Raw genomic sequence first — 22651 nt, forward strand, 5'->3', positions numbered from 1 at the left:
AAAACATTTTATCTATAAATGTTTAACTTGTCCTCAAGCAAGTTCTCAAGTTCTCACCCAACTTGATGCACACATCTGAAAAATGATGAATAAAGTATATTGGTAAGGTTAAAAGCCCTTTTTATATATTTCTGCACAGAGCACAATACTGTATATTGTTAAACACATAAGAATTGATTGAAGTTCATGTACACTGAGATTCTTGATGAGATTGAAATTTATATAATTTTTATAAATCATGCAAATATACAATTTGGAAAATGAGTCAATGATGGGAGACACTTTAATCTCCTCACACAGTTTATGTTGACTTGGACTTTTTGGACTTTTTAGCCTTTCTTTTTTCTTTTTTTTTACCTAATACAATAATTTCCTTGCACCAGCTGCAAGACTGATCCTGTACATTTGCATACTGCAGCAGCAAGCCACATCAGTACCTGTTGTGGTTTGCATATATGCATATTTGCACCAAGAGAGATTTTTCTTAGCAATATACTTTTTGCTTACAAAAATGTCACCAGTACTACCTGTGCTGTGATAATGTTTTTAGTATAAACAAATAAATTGAATTTCTCATTAATACATCTACATTATATTTGTCTAAAGCAACAGAGTGTACATAAATAATAACACATATTATTCACTTGCTGATCACACACCCTTACAAATAGAATTGAGCCATATCAGTCACATGGCACATGAACAACTGTAATTGTTACAGAAGAGGTCATGAGATCTCAAATGAGGCTGAGAGACTCTGAGTAAATGAGTTAAAAAGTGTTGACTTGCACCTCGAGCCGACATGTCTTTAACAAGTATAAGTAACATATTAACATATTTATTATTGTTGTATGTTTAGCAGCCTCACTTCTGTGTCATGGAAACAAACTTTAATGACTAAAGAACAATATTTAGAAGCCACAGAACATTAGCAGAGCCACAGTAAGATAAAGTGAACAATTAAAAGCAACATAATAACAAACGCATAGAGTAAATGTTTTATTTCTTAGTGTAAAACATTTCATTTCTTTACATTTATTTACAATCGTCATAAAAAATTATGATATTAAAAGTGCACCAGGGCACAGAGAGACTGCCAGATTACACCCCACTCACTCGCACCCAACAACAATAGAACATTTTGTTCCATAACTCAGTTTCTTTACGAAATTAAAGTAAATTATGTGTCACTGTTCTCCTCCTCACTGAGGAAAGTCCTGGGCCTGGAAATGAGATAATCAGGAAGAACAACCAGTTAATGGACAATAAACACACACACACATATACACACACACTGTCAGGAGTTTGTTCTCACCTGCTCAGACCAGGGGGTAGCTGGCTGCAGTAGCAATGCCACACTGGTTGTGTTTGTTCCTGGTCATCATGATGTAGCCTTTGTCGCCCCACTGTAGACCCCAGCTACAGAAACACATATATTACCAACTGTATTCTGCTGCTGTATACAAAACAGAATCACTGTCTCCACAGAAACTACAGCAGCATTTAGAGAAAACATGTCCTGTATTCTAACAGAAGTGACACGATTGTAATAACTACTAATGACATGAGAATTTTAGAAGCTGACAACATCCTGGCGGATTTCACTTCATTTATGCAGCTATAAATAAGGTGTCTTGACTTAGCTCGCTGTGTCGGCTGTTAACACTGCTCACTGACTGTTAGCAGGAGAGCAGCCCACTATTTAAACTCTATGGGTATTTACCTGTTCTTGACCAGCCAGTAGTCCTGACCGTTCTCACTGCCGTATCCCACAGCCAATACACCATGGTCCAACTCTGTGCTGCTGCACTCTGGTTCATCATACACTCCTAGAAACACACACACACACATACACACACACACACACACACACACACACAGATTAGACAGACACATGGCTATGTTAAAAAAGAAGTGTATTTCTAATTTCCTCTAGTGTTTGAGGATATTATCTGGCAGAAACAACATAGTGCTTAAGACTGTTTACCTGATTCGTAGAGCTGGAAGGACGATTGAGAAGCATCAATGCCCACAGACACAGGTCCGATGGTTGCCACAGCCTCCTTCAGGGCATCTTCATCACCTTGTTTCACATCAACGTAGCCTGTGCATTTGGCACCAATAGTAGCAGGGTTGAAACGGCACTCCCCATCCTAATTCAGAGAGGATATTTTGTTATTTACCAAAGGATTTACCATCATGAGTGTAAATCAAAGAACAGGACATTTTTGAAGTGCTATATTCTCAAAAGATTTACTTCTTCTTAGGTTTAAGTTTATAGTGAGGTTATTGGCTTTGTACTGAAGGTCTGGGTTTAGTTGTACAATACATTGTGTCCACAAGATGGCAGTATACCGCAGGACCCACATATAAGATTCATATTCAATCAACACAAACTTGTTCCAACTCAGTTTTTTTCAGCATGATAATGTCAGATAGTTGTTTTAAGATTGTATGCAGTAGCTGTATTTAGAAATTATGACTTTACCTCAGCTTCATAAGGGTAGGAGTCCTCTGTATCAATACCTCCGTTGGCTTTGATGTACCGGAAGGCGTTGTCCATCAAGCCGCCCATGCAGCCCATGTTGCCATAGTCACCAGAGCAGTCAACCAGCTGCTGCTCACTCAGGGACACCAGCTTCCCTGTCTTCCTGAAGTTCTGACCCTCCAGAGAGCCAGTCTGGAAGAGGAATGAATGGATTTGTTACCAGAAAACATTTGTTCAAAGTGCATGAAGCCTGTATTACTGAAACAGCGTGAAGTTTTACATACTGTGCTGAAAGCCCAGCAGGAGCCACACTGCTTCTGATCCTTGACATCAGTGACGTATCCCTTGTCCCTCCAGTCAACAGAGCTTGGCAGGTCAGTGACTTCAGGCAACAGGAGGAAGGCAGAGCCATGGCGAGGCATAGACGCGTTGAAGATGCCCAGGCAGCCTTGGGAAATCAGGCGTTTGTACTCTTCATTATCCTAGTGAGGAGGGAGAAAATTCAGAGCGTCACTTAATAGGGTCTTCATCCAAAATGCCCCCTTCTCTCTTTACAAGCTGCCAGCAACCAAACGACTCTGGTGGCATTTAGTCCATAAATTCAACAAGTGGTGAAAGGTCAAGGCGAAATCATGGCAGAAACAGCCACATATCTGTTTTCTTTTTTTTGTTGTTTTTTTTTGTTTGTTTTTTTTTTTGTACGTACCATGTCAGCAAAGTAGGTCATGCCAAGGCGATAGGACTTGATGCCCTGGTCGGCCATAATATTGTGTACTAGTACTAGTCTGCGGTTGTTGAGCCAGATTTGCTTGCGTTGAGCCTCCTCTGATGGAGAGTGGTAGGACCTTCCTGCCAGTTAGAGACGGAAATATTCAGGTAGAGAACAGAGAAAAAAGGTCAGTGATAGATTATGAATCAGTTAAATACTTTTCCATTTAAGAGTTTTGCTTTTATTAGCTGACAAACTGTAAGCGTCTGAACATGTAGGCATATTACAAATCACTTTTGACATTTAAATGTGTGGTTATGTGTAAAGGAGAACATATTTCTCTCCAAATTGAGGCCCAATAGATAATATCTTTACAGACAACCACACAATATCTGCTGTACAAGATAAAAGACCATAATAAAAGAAAACAGTCAGACAAGAATCTCCACTGCCTCACCAAACTTGAGTTTCCAGGCGTGGAACTCCAGGTCTTCCAGGGAGATGCTAGCACAGCTGGCCACGGCCAGAACAGCAGCAGCAAACAACAGCACCTTCATCCTGACTGAGACACAACCAGCAAAGGCAAAGAGATCCCTTGTGACTTGCAGGAAACAATACAGGTTGTGACTAAACTCTTTCACTTCAGCTTGGTTTCAGAAACGTTTTTTTTCCTGACGTTGGTTGTTTCATGTACACTACCACAGCATCAGCTTTGTTTCCTGGTTCCTTTGAATCTACTGTCTACCCCCCAACAACCCTTTCTCATCTTTATGAGTCTCTATTTCTTCTTTGCATTAGTGCACCTGCACAACAGGAAGTGTGTGTGCTCATCTTGTTTGTTTGGGCGTGTGTGTGTGTGTGTGTGTGTGTGTGTGTGTGTGTGTGTGTTTGGGCGTGTGCGTGTGCGTGTGCATGTGTGTGTGTGTGTGTCTCTATCTGTGCTGCAGCTGCTTACCTGCCCCGATGTCGATGTAGTGAAATCTGAGCTGTAACTAGCTGTAGGTGATGCAGGGCTGTGGCAAAGAGCCGTTCTTATATAGTTGTGTACAGTTATGACTTGCGGTATGTCCAGTCATGTGGCTGTCAGCAGCTCATAAAGTCACAGAGAAAAAGAGTGAGTGTCAATCACTGAAATAGGGAATGAGGGCTTTATACATTATGAGAAGTTCTCATGATGCAATTCTTTTAGGAGATGTATTTTCCAGCGTCAGCAAAATGACGAATTGCTGATCAGTTACTCAGCAGTCTGTTGCTTAGATAGTCACACAAAGACGGAACGCAGGCTATGTGTTTGTTAATGTGATGCCTTCGTGTGAAAAACCACTGTTGGGATTTTGTGTTCCCTCCACTGCCCTGATTCCAGTCACATAGTGACAGTGATTCCTTTTGAAAGAACAAAACAAAAACAGACATACAGGACCATGTATCTGCTAACCTGTGCCTTCACCCACCTGTTGCAGTTGAAACCTTACTGTCTAAATTATGCCAAACTGGAAAATATGTAAGAATGTGGTGGAGGTGTTTTAATTTCTTTGAAATGTGGGTGGCACTCATGCGAACAGCCACTCATTGAAAGTTTGTTTGAGCGATTTACCTGAATGATCAAGTGTTTATTTGAAACAGTGTTTCCTTCTTTAGAAGGCACCACCACATCTGACTAATGTGTTATTGACTTTGTTTAATCTGAGATGGAGACAAACTGATAAGGTTCCCACAAATAGGTTGAGGTTTGGCAATTGTTTGCCTCAAACAAATTTTTAATTATGTGGCAAAAGTTTGTGAAAATAGAAGTAGTAGTAGTATTTGGTGAAATACTATTAGCCTGCCAATCTGTAATATCTGTATTATGTACATCATACACACAAACAACCACGTTCACATTTCTGATAAATCAAACCTTTCCCTACATTTGATATGATTCATGACTGTTTCCATTGACTGTTATTTAAGACTTCCGTGCAGTCTTTACACACATCCTGTTTCCAACTTGCCTGTAAAAGTTTGATTTGTTTTGCATATGTTCCCCATCTGTGATTGTCGGGCACATGAATTTAAATGTTATTTAGCAATTAAATTAAAAAAAAAAGAGTCTCAATTCAGTTTCAAAAATAGTTGAATTACTTTCACATCTGAAAATGATTCTTCAAACTCTTTTTACATACTGTATGTCTAACTAAGACATTCCACTCATTTTCTACAGCAGTTATGCAGTAATTCTCACGCTTTCACCAGCCTGTTGTGTCTCTGACTGTCACAAGGTTTTTGTGTCATGACAACTCTTCACACCATAAAGACACTGGGAAGTGGGTAAAAACTGAAAGCTAAGCTAAAAGTTCACAGATGTCATTGAACTCTTTCCAGCTTGTCTGTTTGTTAGTGTCCTGCATATGTACAGTATGTAGTGTGTACATATACTTGGGATCCTCCCTGTAAGAAAATTATGGATAGTTTGCCTGCCACTGAAAACAATAGACTTGTTAGGGTTAGTAACTTGTAACTGGCTTATAAAAAGCAAAAAGCACAGAAAGACTTAAACAGCTGACCAGTGGTGGAAGAAGTACTTTACCACGATGTACAAATATTCCATAAGAAGTAAAAGCCCTGCTCTCAAAATCATACTCAAGGAAAAGTACATAAGTATTATCAACATATTATAATAATCAAATGTCCTTTAGAAAAATGGTCCCTGCATTAATGTGAAAGCAGCATTTTACTGTTGTAGCTGGTGGAGCTATAGTTAATTTATTTTATTACAATTGTTCTCAGTCTAGGAGTCAACCCCCTTCCAAAGGGTCACCACATAAATCTGAGGCATAATGAGATGATTGATAGGGTTGGACAGAAGAAAGAACTGCTACACAAATTTGTGTAAAGTTTCTTTGGACTTTTACTAGTCTTTGTTCTTTTTTTGTGACAGTTACTTTGATGAAACCATCTGAGAAGTTGAAAGGATAAATCACTCTTTGGCGGAACTGCCAACAGCTTTTTTTATGGGGTCACATTATACTGTAAAATGTAAAATCTTATTCTGAAAAGTAACTAGTAACAACAGCATGTCAGATAAATGAGTAGTAGAAAACGGATATACTCAAGTAAAGTAAAAGTACCTCATAATTGTGCAGTGCAATACTTTTACTTAGTTAGTTTCCACCTCTGCAGTCGACCGGCAGCTATTTGCATGATGGTCAGTCCCTTTTTAAATACATACTAAAACTAGGTTATTCTGTGTTTGCAAGCTACATAATAAACACAGTTGGATGTGTGTGAACCTTTGCAATGTTTGACTTTAAATGAACATAGGTGTGTGTGCTGTGAATGGGATTTTGTAAAAGCAGATAGTGATGGAAAAGGTCAGGGAATGCTGGCGTACAGAATGAAAAAACCCACTTATTTTAGTTTCTGCTTCCAAACCAGAAGTCAAGTGCAGCTTTATGCGCACATAAAGTTCGTGAGGTTTCTTGTGTAATAAACCATTTACAACAACAGTCAAGTGACAAGATCAAGTCATGAGTCAGTACAATGCAAGTAAAGGAAAACTTCCTAAGTGCGTAGATCAAGGCTTGCATGTACTTGCGCCTGTGCACATGGCCTTGAGAAAGGAGTGTGTGTGGAGTACACTCTTAGGTTTACGAGGACATGAGCGTGTGTGTGTGTGTTTGTGTGTGTGTGTGTGTGTGTGTGTGTGTGTGTGTGCGCGTAGGGGCTGGCAAGTTATTTGTTCTGCAAAGGCAAAACAGAAACTAAATGAGAAAAGTAACTGCACAGAAAAAAGAAAAACGTTTATGGGATTTCCATTACCACATCCATATTGTGTACCACATGTTTTGGTTGCATGTCATATTGTTTTATTTGTCTCTGTCAGCTTGCACATGACAGTTAGGTTATAGCTTTGGAAATGACGCATTACCTATGAAATGGACAAGGAATACACAGTTATGCAATGCATCTAAAATAATACAGCTTTATACAGTCAGTAAACAGTTTGACTGTCAGGTTGTAAAAACATTACAATGAATTTCACAGTATTTATTGAAGATGTATCATAAAATGAAAATATAAAGTTTAAGATCATATTAATTTCAGAAATGCAAGAATTATACATTTCTAAAACTGATTCTTAATATGTTTGTTTAGATTCTTTGTAATGATCAGACAAACAGTTCTGAATGTGAGTCTGCATCCTATGTCATGTCACTACGAAACACTGGCCGGCGGTTGCATGACCCACTGTCTATTTGTATTTCGGTCAACTGGGGGTTTTTCTTACTGTAAGTGGTGATTCAATGCATGGACACCACAGCTGAGAGACTCATCTGTTCTCAGGAAATGCCTGGTAATGTTGGGGACTGATAACGCTCACTTTCCTGTAATGACGTCTATCCGAGTACAGTACAAGGGGGAGTTAAAGAGGGTTTTCCAGAACTGCTTTTGGTCAACAAATGGAATTTGTTACATATAAAGGCTTTTTTTTTTTTTTTTTTTTTTTTTTTTTTTGCAAAGTCCCAAATTGACAGGCAGTCACATGCACATTTTCAAAACCTTGGAAGAAAACCTTACAAGACTCATTCAGTCTAATAGTTATGTCACTGAGGAAAATAAAAAGCTGTTTGCATTGGCTTGGCCACTTTTATAACTATTAATAAACCCATATCATTATCATGTTACAGCTGACAACTGCAGTGCCTGCACTAAGTGATAATACAGGTCAGATGTTTGTTGATTTGACTTTAAACTATTTATCTCAGAGATTCAAGTTTTACTGTAAAAGCAGCACATATGTTGATTTTGTTAGGACCAATCATCATGGAGTAAGTGAGTTTGGGGAAAAACCTTCTCTTTTTAGCTGGCTTTTGCAGTGTTAGAATCACACCAGGAGAGGGCATCAATTTCTTGCTTATGCTGTTCATTGGTAAACACAGTTCCCATGAATTTAATTATATGTCAGTTATTAAATAATAATCTGCAGTACTTGTTCAGCTGCTTCGTCTGCTAATTAATTCAACAAGCAGAATCAATCAATTCATGTCACACCAGCATCCATAATGGCTACATTTGCGTAACAGTAGGTTTTCTCCACACAAACTGTTATAGTATTATGGTTAACATGACTAATATGAATTGCTATGTAGGGTCTATTGACAACTAAGTAACATAATGTGACAATAGCTGTGGGTGCATACTAACTATGGAGAAGATCCTGGAGGATGCAGTGTGAAAAGGAAACCCTCAGGCCCAGTGACAATACTAGTGTGAAAAGGCAGTAAGATGCTTGGCATGGGAAACTGAGAGGAACGCTATCCCTGGTAAACTCTTCTAATTTCATTACTCTACATGTTTCCTCAGCTTAGAGCCAATCACATAGTTGGCTGCTCTCTAGCGGGGGTCACACATAACAGCCACTAAATTGTGACAGTGGCCCAGACTGGCATACCTTAGCACATAATCTAATTATCAGATCAATAACACAGCAACATTTGGTGCATAGCTGGGATGGCTTGCTTCTTCTCTGGTTACACATTGCTGGCATTCACCACTCGTTCCCACTTTATAGGTGACAAGGTGTGAATGCAAGCAGGAATTCAAATGGAAGGCCTTTTAAATAAGAGCAGTCACACAGCGTATTCTTGATCACATCTGGCTGTGCTACTGTCTCTAGGATTCACACAGCTACTAAAATATCAGCACACTCTATGTATCAGTTTGTAAACTCAAACTGATTCTATTTGCTTAATATTGAGGCGCAGTTCTTAAAGCTAAAATCAGTATTTATCCTCCCTCTGTGCAGTGTTTTTTGAATAAACAGTGGCTCATTTATAATGTCAAGCGAGGGTAAACATTTAGGAGATGTGACAATGTACCATAAAAATATTTATTGACTTCACAATCTTCTTGGACACAAAAATGAGAAATGACACACACAAAAAAAAAAACATCCCAAAAATATTTAGAAAGTCCACATTCAAAACATCTAAGAATGACAGAGAAATAAAGAAGTAAAATGGAACAACATCATCAAATTGAATGAACACAATCTGTGAGTCTGTTCAGTGCAAACAACTTCTCGTTGAACTGAACCAATCTTTGATATGTTTTTGAGAGATGATCTTTATTCTCCGCAAAAGATTCCGTCATAGATAGATGAGAAACTCCATCAACAACACATGGTATGGTCATCTCCATCTCCTCTGTCTTTAGAAAACACAATAAACTGAACCACAATAATTTCAGAACACTGGCCTAACCAAACATTTTTAGAAATGCACATAAACACCAATAAATAGAAACACTTTATTTCAGAGAGCAAAATTATATAATAACCAAAAAAAAAAAAAAAAGAAGGCCACATGATGACAGTCACAAAGCATAAACCGCCATAATTGCTGCTTCTGTTTATCGCTGCATGTTGCATTTGTGAAATGCAGATAAGTGGATGATGACAACCACTGTACCAACAAAGAGCATGAGACAGAGATAACCAGGGACTTTGGAGGGAATCCCTGCTTGCCGCTATTTATCCCTCTGTCCCTCCATTCATCCCTCTTTCTCTCTGTCCTCTGCGAAAGTCTGTTGTGATCCTGTCTTTCTCAGTCCAAACAGGTCACACTGTGGCTCACACCTTGCCAAGGTCTGTGCTGCACCGGCAGCGGCAGGAGAGAGCGAGCGGAGGAGAGAGGAGAGGGGGAGAACAACGGTACCGATCATGAGCGGTGACACTCTGTCTCTCTCCCTCTTTCTCTCTCTCCCTCTCTCTGCTTTATCTCCATGGTGCACACACGTCGACCTGGAGCAAGGCTGTATACTGGCAGGGGAGGCCAGGAGCAGAGAGAGGGGGGTGGATAGATGGGGATGCAGTGTGTTAGTGAGGGTGGGGGAAAGGGGGGGGGGGGGATAAAGGGACACGCTGCATCAATAGCGGAGCAGGTCCAGGGACTAATTGGATCTGGTAATGGCTGGTCAATGTGACTGAAGGGCTCGTTAGAACCAGTACAGCTCCTTGCCTTTCTTGTGCTGCTGGAGGCCTGAGAAAAAAGGACAAAGAAACAATGAGGAGGACTAAAGCGAACAACAGAACACAGGTTGTCATGGAGCCTACTTTTGCCAAGCATCCTGTTTTAAAGGTGGGGGGGGGGCTTCTGTGATGATTATGATGTATTGTGTGTGTTTGTGTGTCTCTGTAAGTGGGTGTCTGCATGTGTGGGAGTGTCTGTGTATGCATCTGTGCACGTGCTTTCTCCAGAGCGTAGCCTGTCACAAGGGTTGAAAGTTGATGCGGTGTGTGTGTGTGTGTGTGTGTGTGTGTGTGTGTGTGTGTGTGTGTGTGTGTGTGTGTGTGTGTGTGTGAACGGTTGTTTAAGTGCAGGTTATGTGTTCTTCTATATCTAATTAAATAATTATAATATTCACCATTCAGAGTGCCTGAGGTAAAATTTTCTAGCAATTAAAAGAGAGAAAAAGCTAAATCTATACAGGAGGATTTCAAGCCTGCTCTTGCTGCGTTCAACACGTGCACGTGCAGTAAAGAAAAAAATTGATTTCTGTCTCATATTTTTCTAGCCATAAATAATCTGGCTTTTCCATTAGCATTTGACTATACTGAAGTCTTTGCATTTTTTGATTTGTTTACATACTGCTTACAAACTTTAAATAAAGGAACACTGTTTGCAAAAGCTTGACATGGTTGAGCAGGTACCTGCATCCATGTTGAGTGCCAGCGTCTGGCTGACGTCTCCTGCAGGAAGCAGGCTGGGCCAGGAGGCAGTGGGTTCCAGTTTGCTCACTTCATAGTGGCTTGGCAAGGTAGGGAGATGAGGTGGCCTCACCGTGGGCATCAGCAGGGGCCCGTAGTGAGGCTCCAAAGCTGAGGGTGAATACAGTTCGTGGAGAGGCCTCGGTGGCCCATAGGCCTGGGCCTGGTATCCCCAGCTCTCTGGAGGGTGAGGATGGGAGTGAGGATGAGCGTGTGGATGAGGATGAGCGTGCGGATGAGGCAGGCCTGGATGCAGCCCTGATGCGTATGGGTCCATGGAATAGGAAGGTGCCCCTGTCTCACAGTGGGAGCGGCTTTGAGGCGAGGAGTAGTTACTGTCCCAGAAGGATGGGGGGAAGCTCCGTCGGCTGCTAGGTGATGGGGTATCTAAAGGGGGAGGGAGGGAGAGAGGGGGAAGGAAGGTAAACAATGATCAAATTTAGGCCAAGTCATGAACTGTTGCCCAACTGTGCAGTGAATCAATGCATTTATATAGACGAACTGAAAGGCTGGAGCTGTGCAAGACGAGCAACCTGTGCTAAAATGTAGATGTCACTCACATGACTGCTACACCCTCTGGCCCAGATATCTTCCCCATTGGGTCATACTGTCACACAGCCCTAGCCCCAACAAGACACAGAAATAAACACAACAACGTTCTAGCGGAGAGAGAGAGAGAGAGAGAGAGAGAGAGAGAGAGAGAGAGAGTGGCCGAGAGAAAGGTAGAAAGAGGCGTCCCTATATACCTAGAATTCTATATAAGGCAGACGCTCTGACCTGGAGGCAGTCCAAGGCTCACAGAGCCTTAAATCACTTACTGTGGTGACATCTCTCACTCTCATGTCAGCCCAGCACTTCTGAAAGTCTCACAACATAGTCATGCGCACACACACACACACACACACACACACACACACACACACACACACTGAGACACACAACTCTGGCCCTGTGCTAGCACCCGTCGCCGCCACCGCCCCTCTCTTCTGTCTCCTGCACCCCCACCTGTTGTTTTCACTGCCCCCCTCCCCCCTCCTCGCCCTTGACAGAATGTCAGGGAGCTATTATATGATTTTAGAAGTATACTTTTATATTTAGATATTCCTCTGAAAAGAGACACCATGCGGCACCCTGAGAGCTAGTGTTTCCCTCTGCCCCTATCACACAGACTGCAGCATATATAAATCTGACCAGCAGGCAGGCAACTGACTGAGCAACCATTGTGGGGCAAGAGCTGGAGCGAGTGTCAGAATGGCAGCCGCAGAGACGTTTGAAGGGGATACGCCGGCGAGGCTGTGCGCTTACGGCCATGTATAAACATAGCATCTGTTGTGAGGCAGAAAGTGCGTGTTAGTGCCGAAATGAAGACGTTCGACTGAACTAGGAGAGAGACTAACAGCGACAGCACAGAGAGGGAGAGAGCAGAGGCTATAGGCCCTACATGGATATCCAAGGGAATCTGCAGGGGGAAAGGGACTTAAGTGTCTTCAGAAGATTTGCAGATGACTAAACTTTTACTTTGCATTTTGGTGCAATTACAATGAAAGCTACAACAAAACAAAAAAAAATGTCAACATCCAATAATGTTTCTAATTTTAAGCATTATTTGAAGCCTTTCAGAGAAATGATTGTGGAATATTTGTAGTTTTTGTCAATAAGACATTTTCCAAAAGCTTAATCATAACTGACAATAGGTAATGAATCCCAGCAGTGTCTGTATTAATGCCTAAACTAACTTAACCACACACAAGAGTGTGTATGCTCTCTCTTGCTTTTATTTACCCCTTTTAAGTTCCTTTTGGTTGCCTACAGCTCCTGACTGTCATGACCTCTGACCCCTGTGCCCTGACCTCTCCTGGGACAACAGCTCCAACAAGCAGCCCGTCTGTCCTGTCACCTGATCACATCACCTGTCTGACACTCTGCTGTGCTCTGCAGAACTGTCAGCGCACCCAGTGTGGTCTCAAAGGCAAGCGCAAGATGCCGCGCAGACAACTGCGACGCCCTCCCGTAAATAAATGGACGTTATGAAACTGCAGGGATGTAGTGGAGAAAAAAACCCACCTAAACTCAGTTTACCCAACTTTTTTCAGGCTTCATGGCCTGAAAAAAAGTCAGTTCAACTGGTGCAATAATATTCAGATGGGGTACCTAAGTTATTTTATGAAAAAATAATTGTTTTTGTAAAATACACTATGGTTGTTTTCTTTATGTTCCCACACACCAGTCAAAGAATTTGTGTTTATCATTACATCACTCCATGGAGTGGAGCCAGCCCCAATCTGCTGTTTTGATAAGATAAATCTCTCAAGAATTAATTAGAATTAGAATTAATGGAGACTATATCGTACTGTAATTATGGACATGAAAAGCTCTTTCAATGTCCAAGATCACTGTAAGTTTGCGTTATTCACACAAGCACAGGTGTGCACTGTTTACTTGCACAAATGAGTCTTAACTTATGGACAGTGTGGTATACCTGCGCCCGGTTGATCTGGCGGCCTCCGTTTGCCCTCTCCATCCATGTAGGAGCTGAGGGCCCTGGAGAAGTGTTCGTCCACCACACTGCTGATGTCTCCCTGGTAGTAGGTGAAGAGGACACAGCGAGAAGTCAGGTACTCTGCCTCGGGGGCCTCCTGCTTGTCCTTGGGGCCCTCCTCCGGCCTTGAAGCCGCTGGCGTGTAGGAGGAAGAGGAAGAGCTAGATGAAGATGAGGAGGAAGTTGATCCTCCATTGCCTGGGCCCCCAGACATCCCCTCAGGACCCCTGGGAGTGTCCATAAAATCCCGGCAGTGAGGAGAAGTGGTGCTCAGACCTGTGGGAGTCTGTCATGATAGGAGGGGAGGGGGGGGGGCGGGCATGGGGGGGAGGGAGGGGGGGTAGGGAGAGGGTTAAGACAGGTGTTGCAGAGGACACTTCTGGAGCTGTCTGTGAGACATTTTGACATAATGTTTTTCTTTGTGTGTGGCATCACTGGCGTGTGTGCGTGTGTGCGCGTGCGTGCGGCAAGATAGGAGTTTTGTGGGTGCTGAAGACTTCTGTGCTCGGTAAGACACACAAGCAGCATCACTGCACATACAGATACATAGATAATGAGAAACTAAATCAAACAAATACGTCCATCGCAAACATTTAAAACACTTCACGAATTTTCCAGCCGGTTCTTTTGCCTTTACTTATAAACTAGCCAAACAGTTCACCGCCTCACCTCAACCCCCCCACCCCCACCCCCCCGCTAACACTGAGAATAAGAAGGAATATCCCGGGAATATTTAAATATTAATCACTTCCTACCTGTAAGCTATTGATAAAAGCAGGAGCAGTCGGTGCGTACGGTGCGTAATGTCCATAGGCTGGGTACATAACATCCAAACAGCTCATGGTAAATGAGCGGTGTCTTCACTGTTCTGTGGAAACCGACCTTGCTGAGAGAGAGAGCGACAACATCCCGGTTTTTTTTTTCTTCTTTTCTTTTTTCCTGTTTTCTTTTCTTTCTTTTTTTCCTTCGGTGGTCGCTGATTAGTGTGAAAAAGCCCGTGCCAGACTCGACATAGTCACCACAGAAAGAGCGCACCTCTCTGCTCCGTGTGTGCGCCACAGCAGCTGCGGCAAGCAAAATGTGGTGAGGTTTATGGAGCAAGCATGAGGGTGTCCTGTCCTGTACATCTCTGTGTCAACCCCTCCCACCTTTACCAGCCCTCCACCCCCCCACATCACCACCACCACCAACACTCCCACTACCACCAACACACAAATCACATCTAGAGATTACTGATTGCATGCATGCAAACCGATTATTACCAATTGGCTAACAGTTATAAAAAAGTAAAACAAATGTAGAGGTGTAAATCAGGTCAAAGTAAGGGTGACAAAATTTCCATTCAAATATAAAATATAAAGCTGGGGACAACCTGCAACTAATTATGGGTTAAATAAATAAATAAATAAATAAGGGTTAACTAGAATGCCATCCAGTTACAAGAATAGATTTGGATGAAGTCATTGAGCTTTATAACCATCCACACGACAATGACACATGACACATGTGATACAGTGACTTTTTATTTCTTTCCATGTCCTGTGAATACTTGAAAACTTTGTGCTCAGTCCAAGCTGAAAGAGTATCCATGGTCTTAAAACAGCCATCGGTTGCCAAGTAAACCTTCAAGTCATCTGAAGTATTTAGTGTGTTCCCATAATGACACATAGGTGTCAACTATAGGTTGCATACACTGGTCATACCAACATAGAGGAGAAAGGGACTCTGCACAAATCTATGACAAATTATCACCTATCAGCAGTGCAAACAAAAAGATATTTTCACGCACACACACAAACATACAATGACAATAGCAAACACCACAGGAGCACAGAATTCGTTGTGCATCCATGTGCAAACAGACTTTAAAAAAAAAAAAGCATGCTGAAAACATTAAACAACAAGTTAGCCACATTCTCCATGAAGTGTAGTCCATTTCTCTTCTGTTAAGGATTTACAGGTGCCTGGTGTTTGGGCATGCCAGTCTTTTTGACAGGCACTTTAGAATGCCTGTGAGAATAGTGTGGAAAATTTGCAGAATTCCATGGACTAGTGTCAGATGAGGTGGAATGTCTCTGATGTATGCTAGTGGACGAGCTCCTCGGGAAGTTACATCGTCCCTGTGCTGCGTTCTCTAGATGGAGAACATGACCAACCAACGTCTCGCTATGCATACATCACACATAGTATGAATAACTAGTGTCAGGTTATTGGCATGCTAATGAATTGAACACGCTCTTAAAAGAGTTGATAAAACTGTCATGCAACATGTTTGTTCTTACTTTGTGTGCTCTAGTCTTGCATCACTGTTTCAGTAGACTGGTTTTGCATCACAACAGGGCAATGTAATACTGCATTTTGGACAGTATTATATTGCATATGGCTTCAAAAAAGCATCAACAGAGTGTCAGTTTTGTGATTAAATTAATTAGTATTTTGTAAATTTGTAAATCCCCCTTTCAAACAAATTGGTCTTGACATTATTGGGGTAATAATCCTACTTCACTCCACTGCCACTGCTGCATGATTTGCAATACGGGCTGCTAGATCCATATACATGCAGGGTATCGCAGGACAGCACTGGAGTCAGGGAGAAAGAGAGTGATGCAATGCTAGAAAGCTCACTGTTACACCAGCGTGATCAACAGCTGCAGCTGACGGAAGGGTAGAGAGGCCACTATTAGTATTAATGGCCATGACTAAATTTCTCTCTGTCTCTCCCTCCCACTTGTCTTCCCTAGTGATACACACACCTTTTCTCTATTTAATCACCCTGTGTTCCCTGGAACAGCCAACCACTCCTGTCATTTTGTGTGTGTGTGTATGTGTGTGTGTATGTGCATGTGTGCGTGCATGTGTGTGTGTGTGTGTGTGTCCACACTAGTGAGTATGTGTGCACACATAACATGCTGCCACACTTGTCATCAAGTGACCAAACTAGGAAGAGGGCAAGAGAGAGAACCAGCTTGCAGAAACATGTCAGTGATCCCAAAGTCGAAAACCAAGTCAGTTGGTAGATCTGTGTTTGTCAGTGATACTGAACTGTGCATGTTAAAATCTTTGCATGTAAAGAACAGTATGTGCAAGAGGCCTAGTTGCTCTGGTGTATGTGTGTCGGTGTGCAAGTGTGTGTGAAGGTGTTCGTGTGTCTACATTTACGTGTATATGCTGAAAATAAACACAGGTTACATCACTCCTTGTGACCCCGCAGCACATCGAGGCCCTGCCCCTTTTAAGAGGTCTGACCAGATAAAGTCTCTCATTGGCTGAGATGTTGCAGGGCTAGTTGAGGTAGTAATGGCAACCTAGTTTTATTTAGACCACTATTCACATTGCAACACCACCATTAATAGTTTATACTCTATGCTAGAAATACCTGAGTACAATGAGGAAATAACTGCACACATGTACTTTTATCAATCCATTAGTTGATCATTAAAGTAAAGTTGATCATAATGAAAGAAGAAGTCAAAGAATCAAGGCAATGTGATCACTAAGCTTATGGTGGTGGTCTGCAAAGTGAGATATGAACCTGAAACCATAGAAGCTACCTCCTGAAACAACAAGGCCTTTATTAAGGTCCCAGTCTGGCTTGGTCCCAAGGGGGTCGGACCTCAGGATTCCACTGTTGTTTATATGCCTTAATGTGTGTGTGTGTGCATGTGTGCGTGCGTGCATGCATGTGTGTGTGTGTGTGTACATATGTGCAAGACAGAGATGTACAGCTGCCCCATTGTCCAGCTCCACACACAAACTCATCTCAGCTGTTCAAAATCATCACTAAGTGTCATCGGAAACACACACACACACGCACGCACACACAGAGCCACATATGGACAGGTCTGGCTCATTCATCCTTCTACACAAATGTTGGTGATAAATCCTCTGTGATAGAATGTGCAACTGTGCAGCTATTTTCTTCCTAAAACAACTCCCTTATTGTCCACCCAGACCACCAGGACCACAGGAATCTACAGACTCAAGTTTAGAAGTCAGTTAAAAATAAATAAAGACTTCATACTTGTTGAAGCCCATTCATTAGCAATCATGTACACTTAACATTACTGCTAACCATTTTCCACAGCATACCTAAGCCTTAGTTTTACATTGATTAATGCATATTCTCTACCTAATGAGAAGTCGTCGGTTTCAGTTTCATGGCAGCATAGTGTGAAAATCAACTTGCAGTGACATGAAATCTGATTGAGATCACAGAAAACATTTGGTTGCTTTACTAGTTTTAATGTTGCTGAAAACATTGATTGTACAGCTAGGCAATGTAGCTATACAGTGCCTAGTGAAAGTATTAAACCACCTCTATGTTTTGTTCCATTACAACCTGGAATTAAAATGGATATTTATTTGGATCTTATGTAATAGACCTAACAAAATACTCCAAATTGTTGAAGCAGAATGAAAAAAAAAAAATGAATAAAAACTGTAAAGTTGTGCTGAGTTGAGTGCTTATGTTTTAACCCACTTTGCTATGAAACCCCCTCGTCCAACCAATTCACTTCAGAAGTCACTAAGTATAATTAGTTGATGAAGTTCGCCAAACAGCAGTTGGTAGACTCCTAAAACACACAGAAGAAGCTTCTCTGGTCAGATGAGAATAAAACTGAATTTTCTGGCCATCATGCGAAATGCTATAAGTGGTGCAAATACAACACTTCCCATTACCCCGAGAACACCATTCCCACAGTGAACAAAGTCAACATATGGCTAAAGCTAGACTGGAGTGGTTTAAAGGCCTATCAAAGCCCAGACCTCAGTCCAACTGAGAATGTGTGGCATATGTTGAAGATTGTTGTAGACTAACACATCCCATATAACTTGAAGGAGCTGGAGAAGCTTCACCCTGAAATATGGACAAAAATTCCAGTGGCTAAATGTGCTAAGCTAATAGATACCAAATCCAAGAGACTTGCAGCTGTAACTGTAGTAAAAAAGTGGCTCTACAAAGTATTGATTTTGAGGGATGAATACTTATGCACACTCAAGATTTCTGTTTTTTTTTTTGTTTTTTTTCATAATCATTATCTATGTCACAAAAAAAATTATTAGCACCTTAAATCAAATGGTACACCCCCGCGCCCCTCCCAAAAAAAAATCAATTTTAATTCCAGGTTGAAATGCAACAAAAAAGTAAAAACACCAAGGGAGGTGAATACTTTCACAAGGCACTGTATATATTTCATTGTGGTAGAAAATATCATCTGGAATTTTGGATACTGAAACAGAGTGATATAGCGTAAATGTTATCTTTTCATGGTCTTAAATGCTACGTTACAGTTCAGTTAATGCAGCAAATTTTCTTTTCTGAAGTATTTCTTGAAATATATTCAGAAAATAGGCCTAAATGAAAATCATCAACATATGCGAAATGCTAAATATTGTCACATTATATCAAAGTTTGGAGTTTGGAGTTTGTTCGAAGTATTCTTATTTTTGACTTTGTCAATATTGCCCAGTCTTAGCTGACTGTTTTATGCATCTGCCTGTAACTCTAATGCTGTTGGGCAACTCAAATCTTAGATGTTCTTCTTAGACAGTACCGTAGCTGCTTAGAGGTCATGGCATAAATTGAGAAGTTAGTATGGTAAAGCACTGGCTTGGTCCTGCTATGACTGCACTTTGTTGGGTATGATTCCTGTGTGGCAGCTTGTTGTCTGGGCAAATGTGTAATAAAATGGAGCTGTTGAACCCCCGTATATCAGTAATACAAGGAAGTAATCTGCACATGTCTAATCATACACACACAAACACAGTGTGAGCTTCTACGCAGGTAAATACGTACTGTTTATTAAAGGCTAACCCTCTGAAACGGACAGAATGTGAATTAACAGCATCCTTGGAGAGGCTGACAAGTGCTACATTCCTAACATCCTATTACCGAGCGTACCCTGCCGCCACACTGCCGCTGGGTCACTGGAGTTATGCACACACAATCACAAATTCACACACTCGCATACAAACACACATATAAAGCCAATGGAACACATACAAACACATGAAAGATGCACACAGAAACACCAATCTGGACATGTGGGATTGTCACCTTCCGGCCTGACATTCCTGCCTCAGTGTGCCAGAGAGGGCTGCAGTTAGAAGGGCACTATGGGTGGCAGCAGATGGAGGGAAAGAGATGTGGAGGGTGGACGGAGGGCAGAATCACAAATTTGGCATGTCACATGGTCAAACAGGGAAGATTTACGACTGATCAGGTTCCACATCGGCAGCATGGTGTTGTGGCTTCAGAATGCCAGGTATGGGAGTGAGATCAGACTCCGGCTTTAGTTTGTACACCCTTTCTGGCAACTGCAGCCAGTGTGACTGGCTGAAGATGGCAGTGTTATGGGTGGTTGGCGTGGGGAACGTGGTCATTGTCTGGCCTTTCACATCCTTGCGGCTGTATAGATTTACATACCTCTGAAAAATCAGCCGTAACAAAATCGGTGGGAATGTGAATCTGATACAGATTTGGAGTGAAATCTAGAAGACAAGAAGCAATGTGAAATTAGTTTAACCAATAAAAGAGAAATGCAGACGGGCAAGGAGAATCACGAAACTGAAAATACCGATCCTCTTTTATTTCTCTCATTTTATTTCTCCCTCTACAGTCAGGAGCTATGATTTACTCACCGGTGACATCATGGAGACCACAGCTATTTTTATTGGATGGTAAACGGCCAGCTCTTCTCCATGCTATGCCACCTGTCCAATCCACACCAGTCAACAAGCCCCTGGGAAAAAAAGTCAAGCACCCAAAAATGATTGAGAGTTGAAAGGCGGAATATGATACATGCATGCCATGCTACTGTCCTAGGCATGTTTCACAAGTCAAATGTCTTGTCACTGCTACTGGTTTGCTTTCCCTATTTATCTGTGTTATTCATTACAGCCAACAGTGTAACCTACAATTCAGCAGTCACACACATGGTGCAATGTCTCCTTCCATTGCTCTTTTACCATCACTCAGCATGCTTTAAAAAAGAAAAAAGATTTTGCACATGAATTTGAAATAAAATGCTTCTGTTTTGAGGACGCCTTGCAATCTATGCTACATTCTGCTCCCTTGCCCCCCCCCCCTCCCCCTTACACACACACACACACACACACGTTTTGATGCGTGTGTGTGACTCCAAGGGTGGGGTTATTCCTGGCCCTGTGTCGTGTGCTCTAAGGTGCAGTTTAGTCACATGCCATCTGACCAACCCTTAGCCCTGAAAAATGATAAGTACAGTAGCCGTGGGGGGGGGGGGGCATCATATAACCACACTGCCCTGAAAGATGTCAACTCATAGCAATCAACTGGTAATTGAGGTAAAGAATAACTACATAATAACATATGAGATCGTTAAAGAACACATTGAAATGTATGAAAATTTCAAGTGTAGATTGATGGTAAAATTCTTAGATAAAAAAGAAGCTATCAAAAGATTGTTGTTGTGCATTGTTGTCTGCTTACAGAACCACACAAAGATCTTGAGATCAAAAATAAATGAGACTCAGAGAGTCTAATGTATTCTATTTCGATATTTGTAAAGGTTTTTCTAATTAGTTTCAGAATCGCCAGAGACACCAGCAAGAGTGCTTCAAAAATGAATAGCCAGTAAACCAAAATGTAACACACATGAAAGGATCTGCTGAAGAAGTGTCTTTTATGTGTATGTGCCTTTTAGTGTGATTCATAGGAAGAGAAACAGAGGACTAGTCCTGAATGGTGATGTACAATAATTGCACACCACACAGCAGTACTCTTGACATTACTGCCTTACTTAAATCAGAAATTCATGAAAGTGACTGGGAGTCCACCTTGTGGCAGGGGCAGGAAATTGCAATTAATGCTCTTTATTTCAGTGCATTCCTGAAAGCTGTGCTGGTTTATTCTGTGAAACAACGCTAGTGGGTGATAAAGGTTAAAAGAGGAAACATATACTAATAGAACCTAAATGCTGTCACCAAAAATGGCAGTTTTTTTGTCCAGTTCTAAATGTCTTTGCATCATATTATTCATTCTTTTCAGCTCCTTAAGATATAGTGAACTATGAATCCCACAAGGGTTTGTTCACTCTTGTGATTTGTGATGCCTCATTGATGCAAGAGCGCCAGCAAAAAAAACAAAAAAAAAACTGGAAAGGATGGAAGATGTGATTGTGTTTGCAAACAACATTAGATTACCCTTTCTTGTTAACAGTATTATTTCACAACCGTGAGGCTGATTATGTAACAATAGATATTAATCTAGACTCTCTCTAAGTACATTTACTCAAGTGCTGCACTTAAGTACAATTCTCTACTCCACATAGTTTTCAGAGGAAATTTTATTTATAAAATGCATATGCATTATTCTGAAATGGATCATTCTGCATAATAAGCACTTTTACTTTTAGTACTATAATGTAATGCTCATACTTATCTTCTTTTATAAAATAATATTTTGAATACATGTCTTTTAGCTATTTGCAACATATTTCTACACTGGCATCACTAAAAGATCTGAGTAGCTATTCTTCCACCCCTGGTAGCCAGTTAAGAAGCTGATCACAATCACAAACTCTAATTTAATCCTTTGTGAACAGCAGTTCTGTGTTAAAATTGAGTAGAATGCTATTCTCCATTCAAAACATAAAATCTCTACTTAACAGGCATAACTGAAGTGTACTGATTAGAGGCAGGTTATTTGAGAGGAAATAGGCCTACCAATTTAAGAATAGAACCTGTATCAAACCTGTATCTTGTAAATATGTAAGTAATCTAAATGATCTACATGACTGAGAGAATTAAATGAAGAAATATGTAGTCTGTTTTTGTATTCATAAATTACCCCGTGATCCCACAATTGTATTGCGACCCAAAGTGGGTTTGAGAACCGCAGATCTGTTATAAGATGCCAAGTTTAACAAAAGCCCATGACAAACATATGACTAACTATTTAATTATGTATTGGTTCATTTAGACTACGTATTTCACACATTTCATCAATTTTATTTATTAATTTTCTATTTAACAATTAATCCTTTGGGATCCATATAACCGTGCTGAGTGGATATGACTGATAGTGGGTTATGCCTGGCTCCTCCGCGCCACTTGGGGGCGCGTGTCCGCTGTAAATAAATGCCATCGTGGGTTGACGAGGCCGCCCAGCCATGTTGAGGAGTCTGTCAA

The 22651-nt window shown here is 41.2% G+C and overlaps 2 protein-coding genes across 2 annotated transcripts in view; both read right to left on the reverse strand.

The window, feature by feature from the left end:
• Window positions 1-4290, reverse strand: part of LOC111225856 — a 10530-nt gene extending 6240 nt beyond the window's left edge. The window contains exons 1-8 of the mRNA XM_022750895.1: window positions 4153-4290; window positions 3655-3759; window positions 3195-3337; window positions 2773-2970; window positions 2489-2680; window positions 1988-2153; window positions 1724-1829; window positions 1322-1419 (exon numbers count right to left, since the gene is read on the reverse strand). Coding sequence (XP_022606616.1) covers window positions 1322-1419; window positions 1724-1829; window positions 1988-2153; window positions 2489-2680; window positions 2773-2970; window positions 3195-3337; window positions 3655-3754 — 1003 coding nt within the window. The 5' untranslated portion in view covers window positions 3755-3759; window positions 4153-4290. The remainder of the gene's footprint in view (window positions 1-1321; window positions 1420-1723; window positions 1830-1987; window positions 2154-2488; window positions 2681-2772; window positions 2971-3194; window positions 3338-3654; window positions 3760-4152) is intronic.
• A 5630-nt stretch (window positions 4291-9920) lies between these two features.
• On the reverse strand, window positions 9921-14390 carry LOC111226044 (transcription cofactor vestigial-like protein 2). Its single transcript, XM_022751126.1, has 4 exons — window positions 14239-14390; window positions 13424-13769; window positions 10888-11331; window positions 9921-10216 (listed from the first exon to the last, which is right to left on the reverse strand). The coding sequence occupies exons 1-4, from the start codon at window positions 14323-14325 to the stop codon at window positions 10173-10175; spliced, it is 921 nt and encodes a 306-aa protein (XP_022606847.1). The 5' UTR covers window positions 14326-14390; the 3' UTR covers window positions 9921-10172.
• Between the last annotated feature and the right edge of the window lie 8261 nt (window positions 14391-22651).

Source organism: Seriola dumerili, unplaced genomic scaffold (assembly GCF_002260705.1).
Source record: "Seriola dumerili isolate Sdu_G_001 unplaced genomic scaffold, Sdu_1.0 BDQW01000149.1, whole genome shotgun sequence".
Lineage (NCBI taxonomy): Eukaryota > Metazoa > Chordata > Actinopteri > Carangiformes > Carangidae > Seriola > Seriola dumerili.

Bases quoted from the DNA above. Each gene is read 5' to 3' on its own strand.
- LOC111226044 (XM_022751126.1), bottom strand. From the start codon at position 14,325: ATGAGCTGTTTGGATGTTATGTACCCAGCCTATGGACATTACGCACCG. The intron at 11,332-13,423 runs GTATACCACACT...CTCCCCCTTTAG, and splicing joins GCCAGATCAACCGGGCGCAG to ATACCCCATCACCTAGCAGC. The intron at 10,217-10,887 runs GTACCTGCTCAA...CTTTTTTCTCAG, and splicing joins GGCACTCAACATGGATGCAG to GCCTCCAGCAGCACAAGAAA.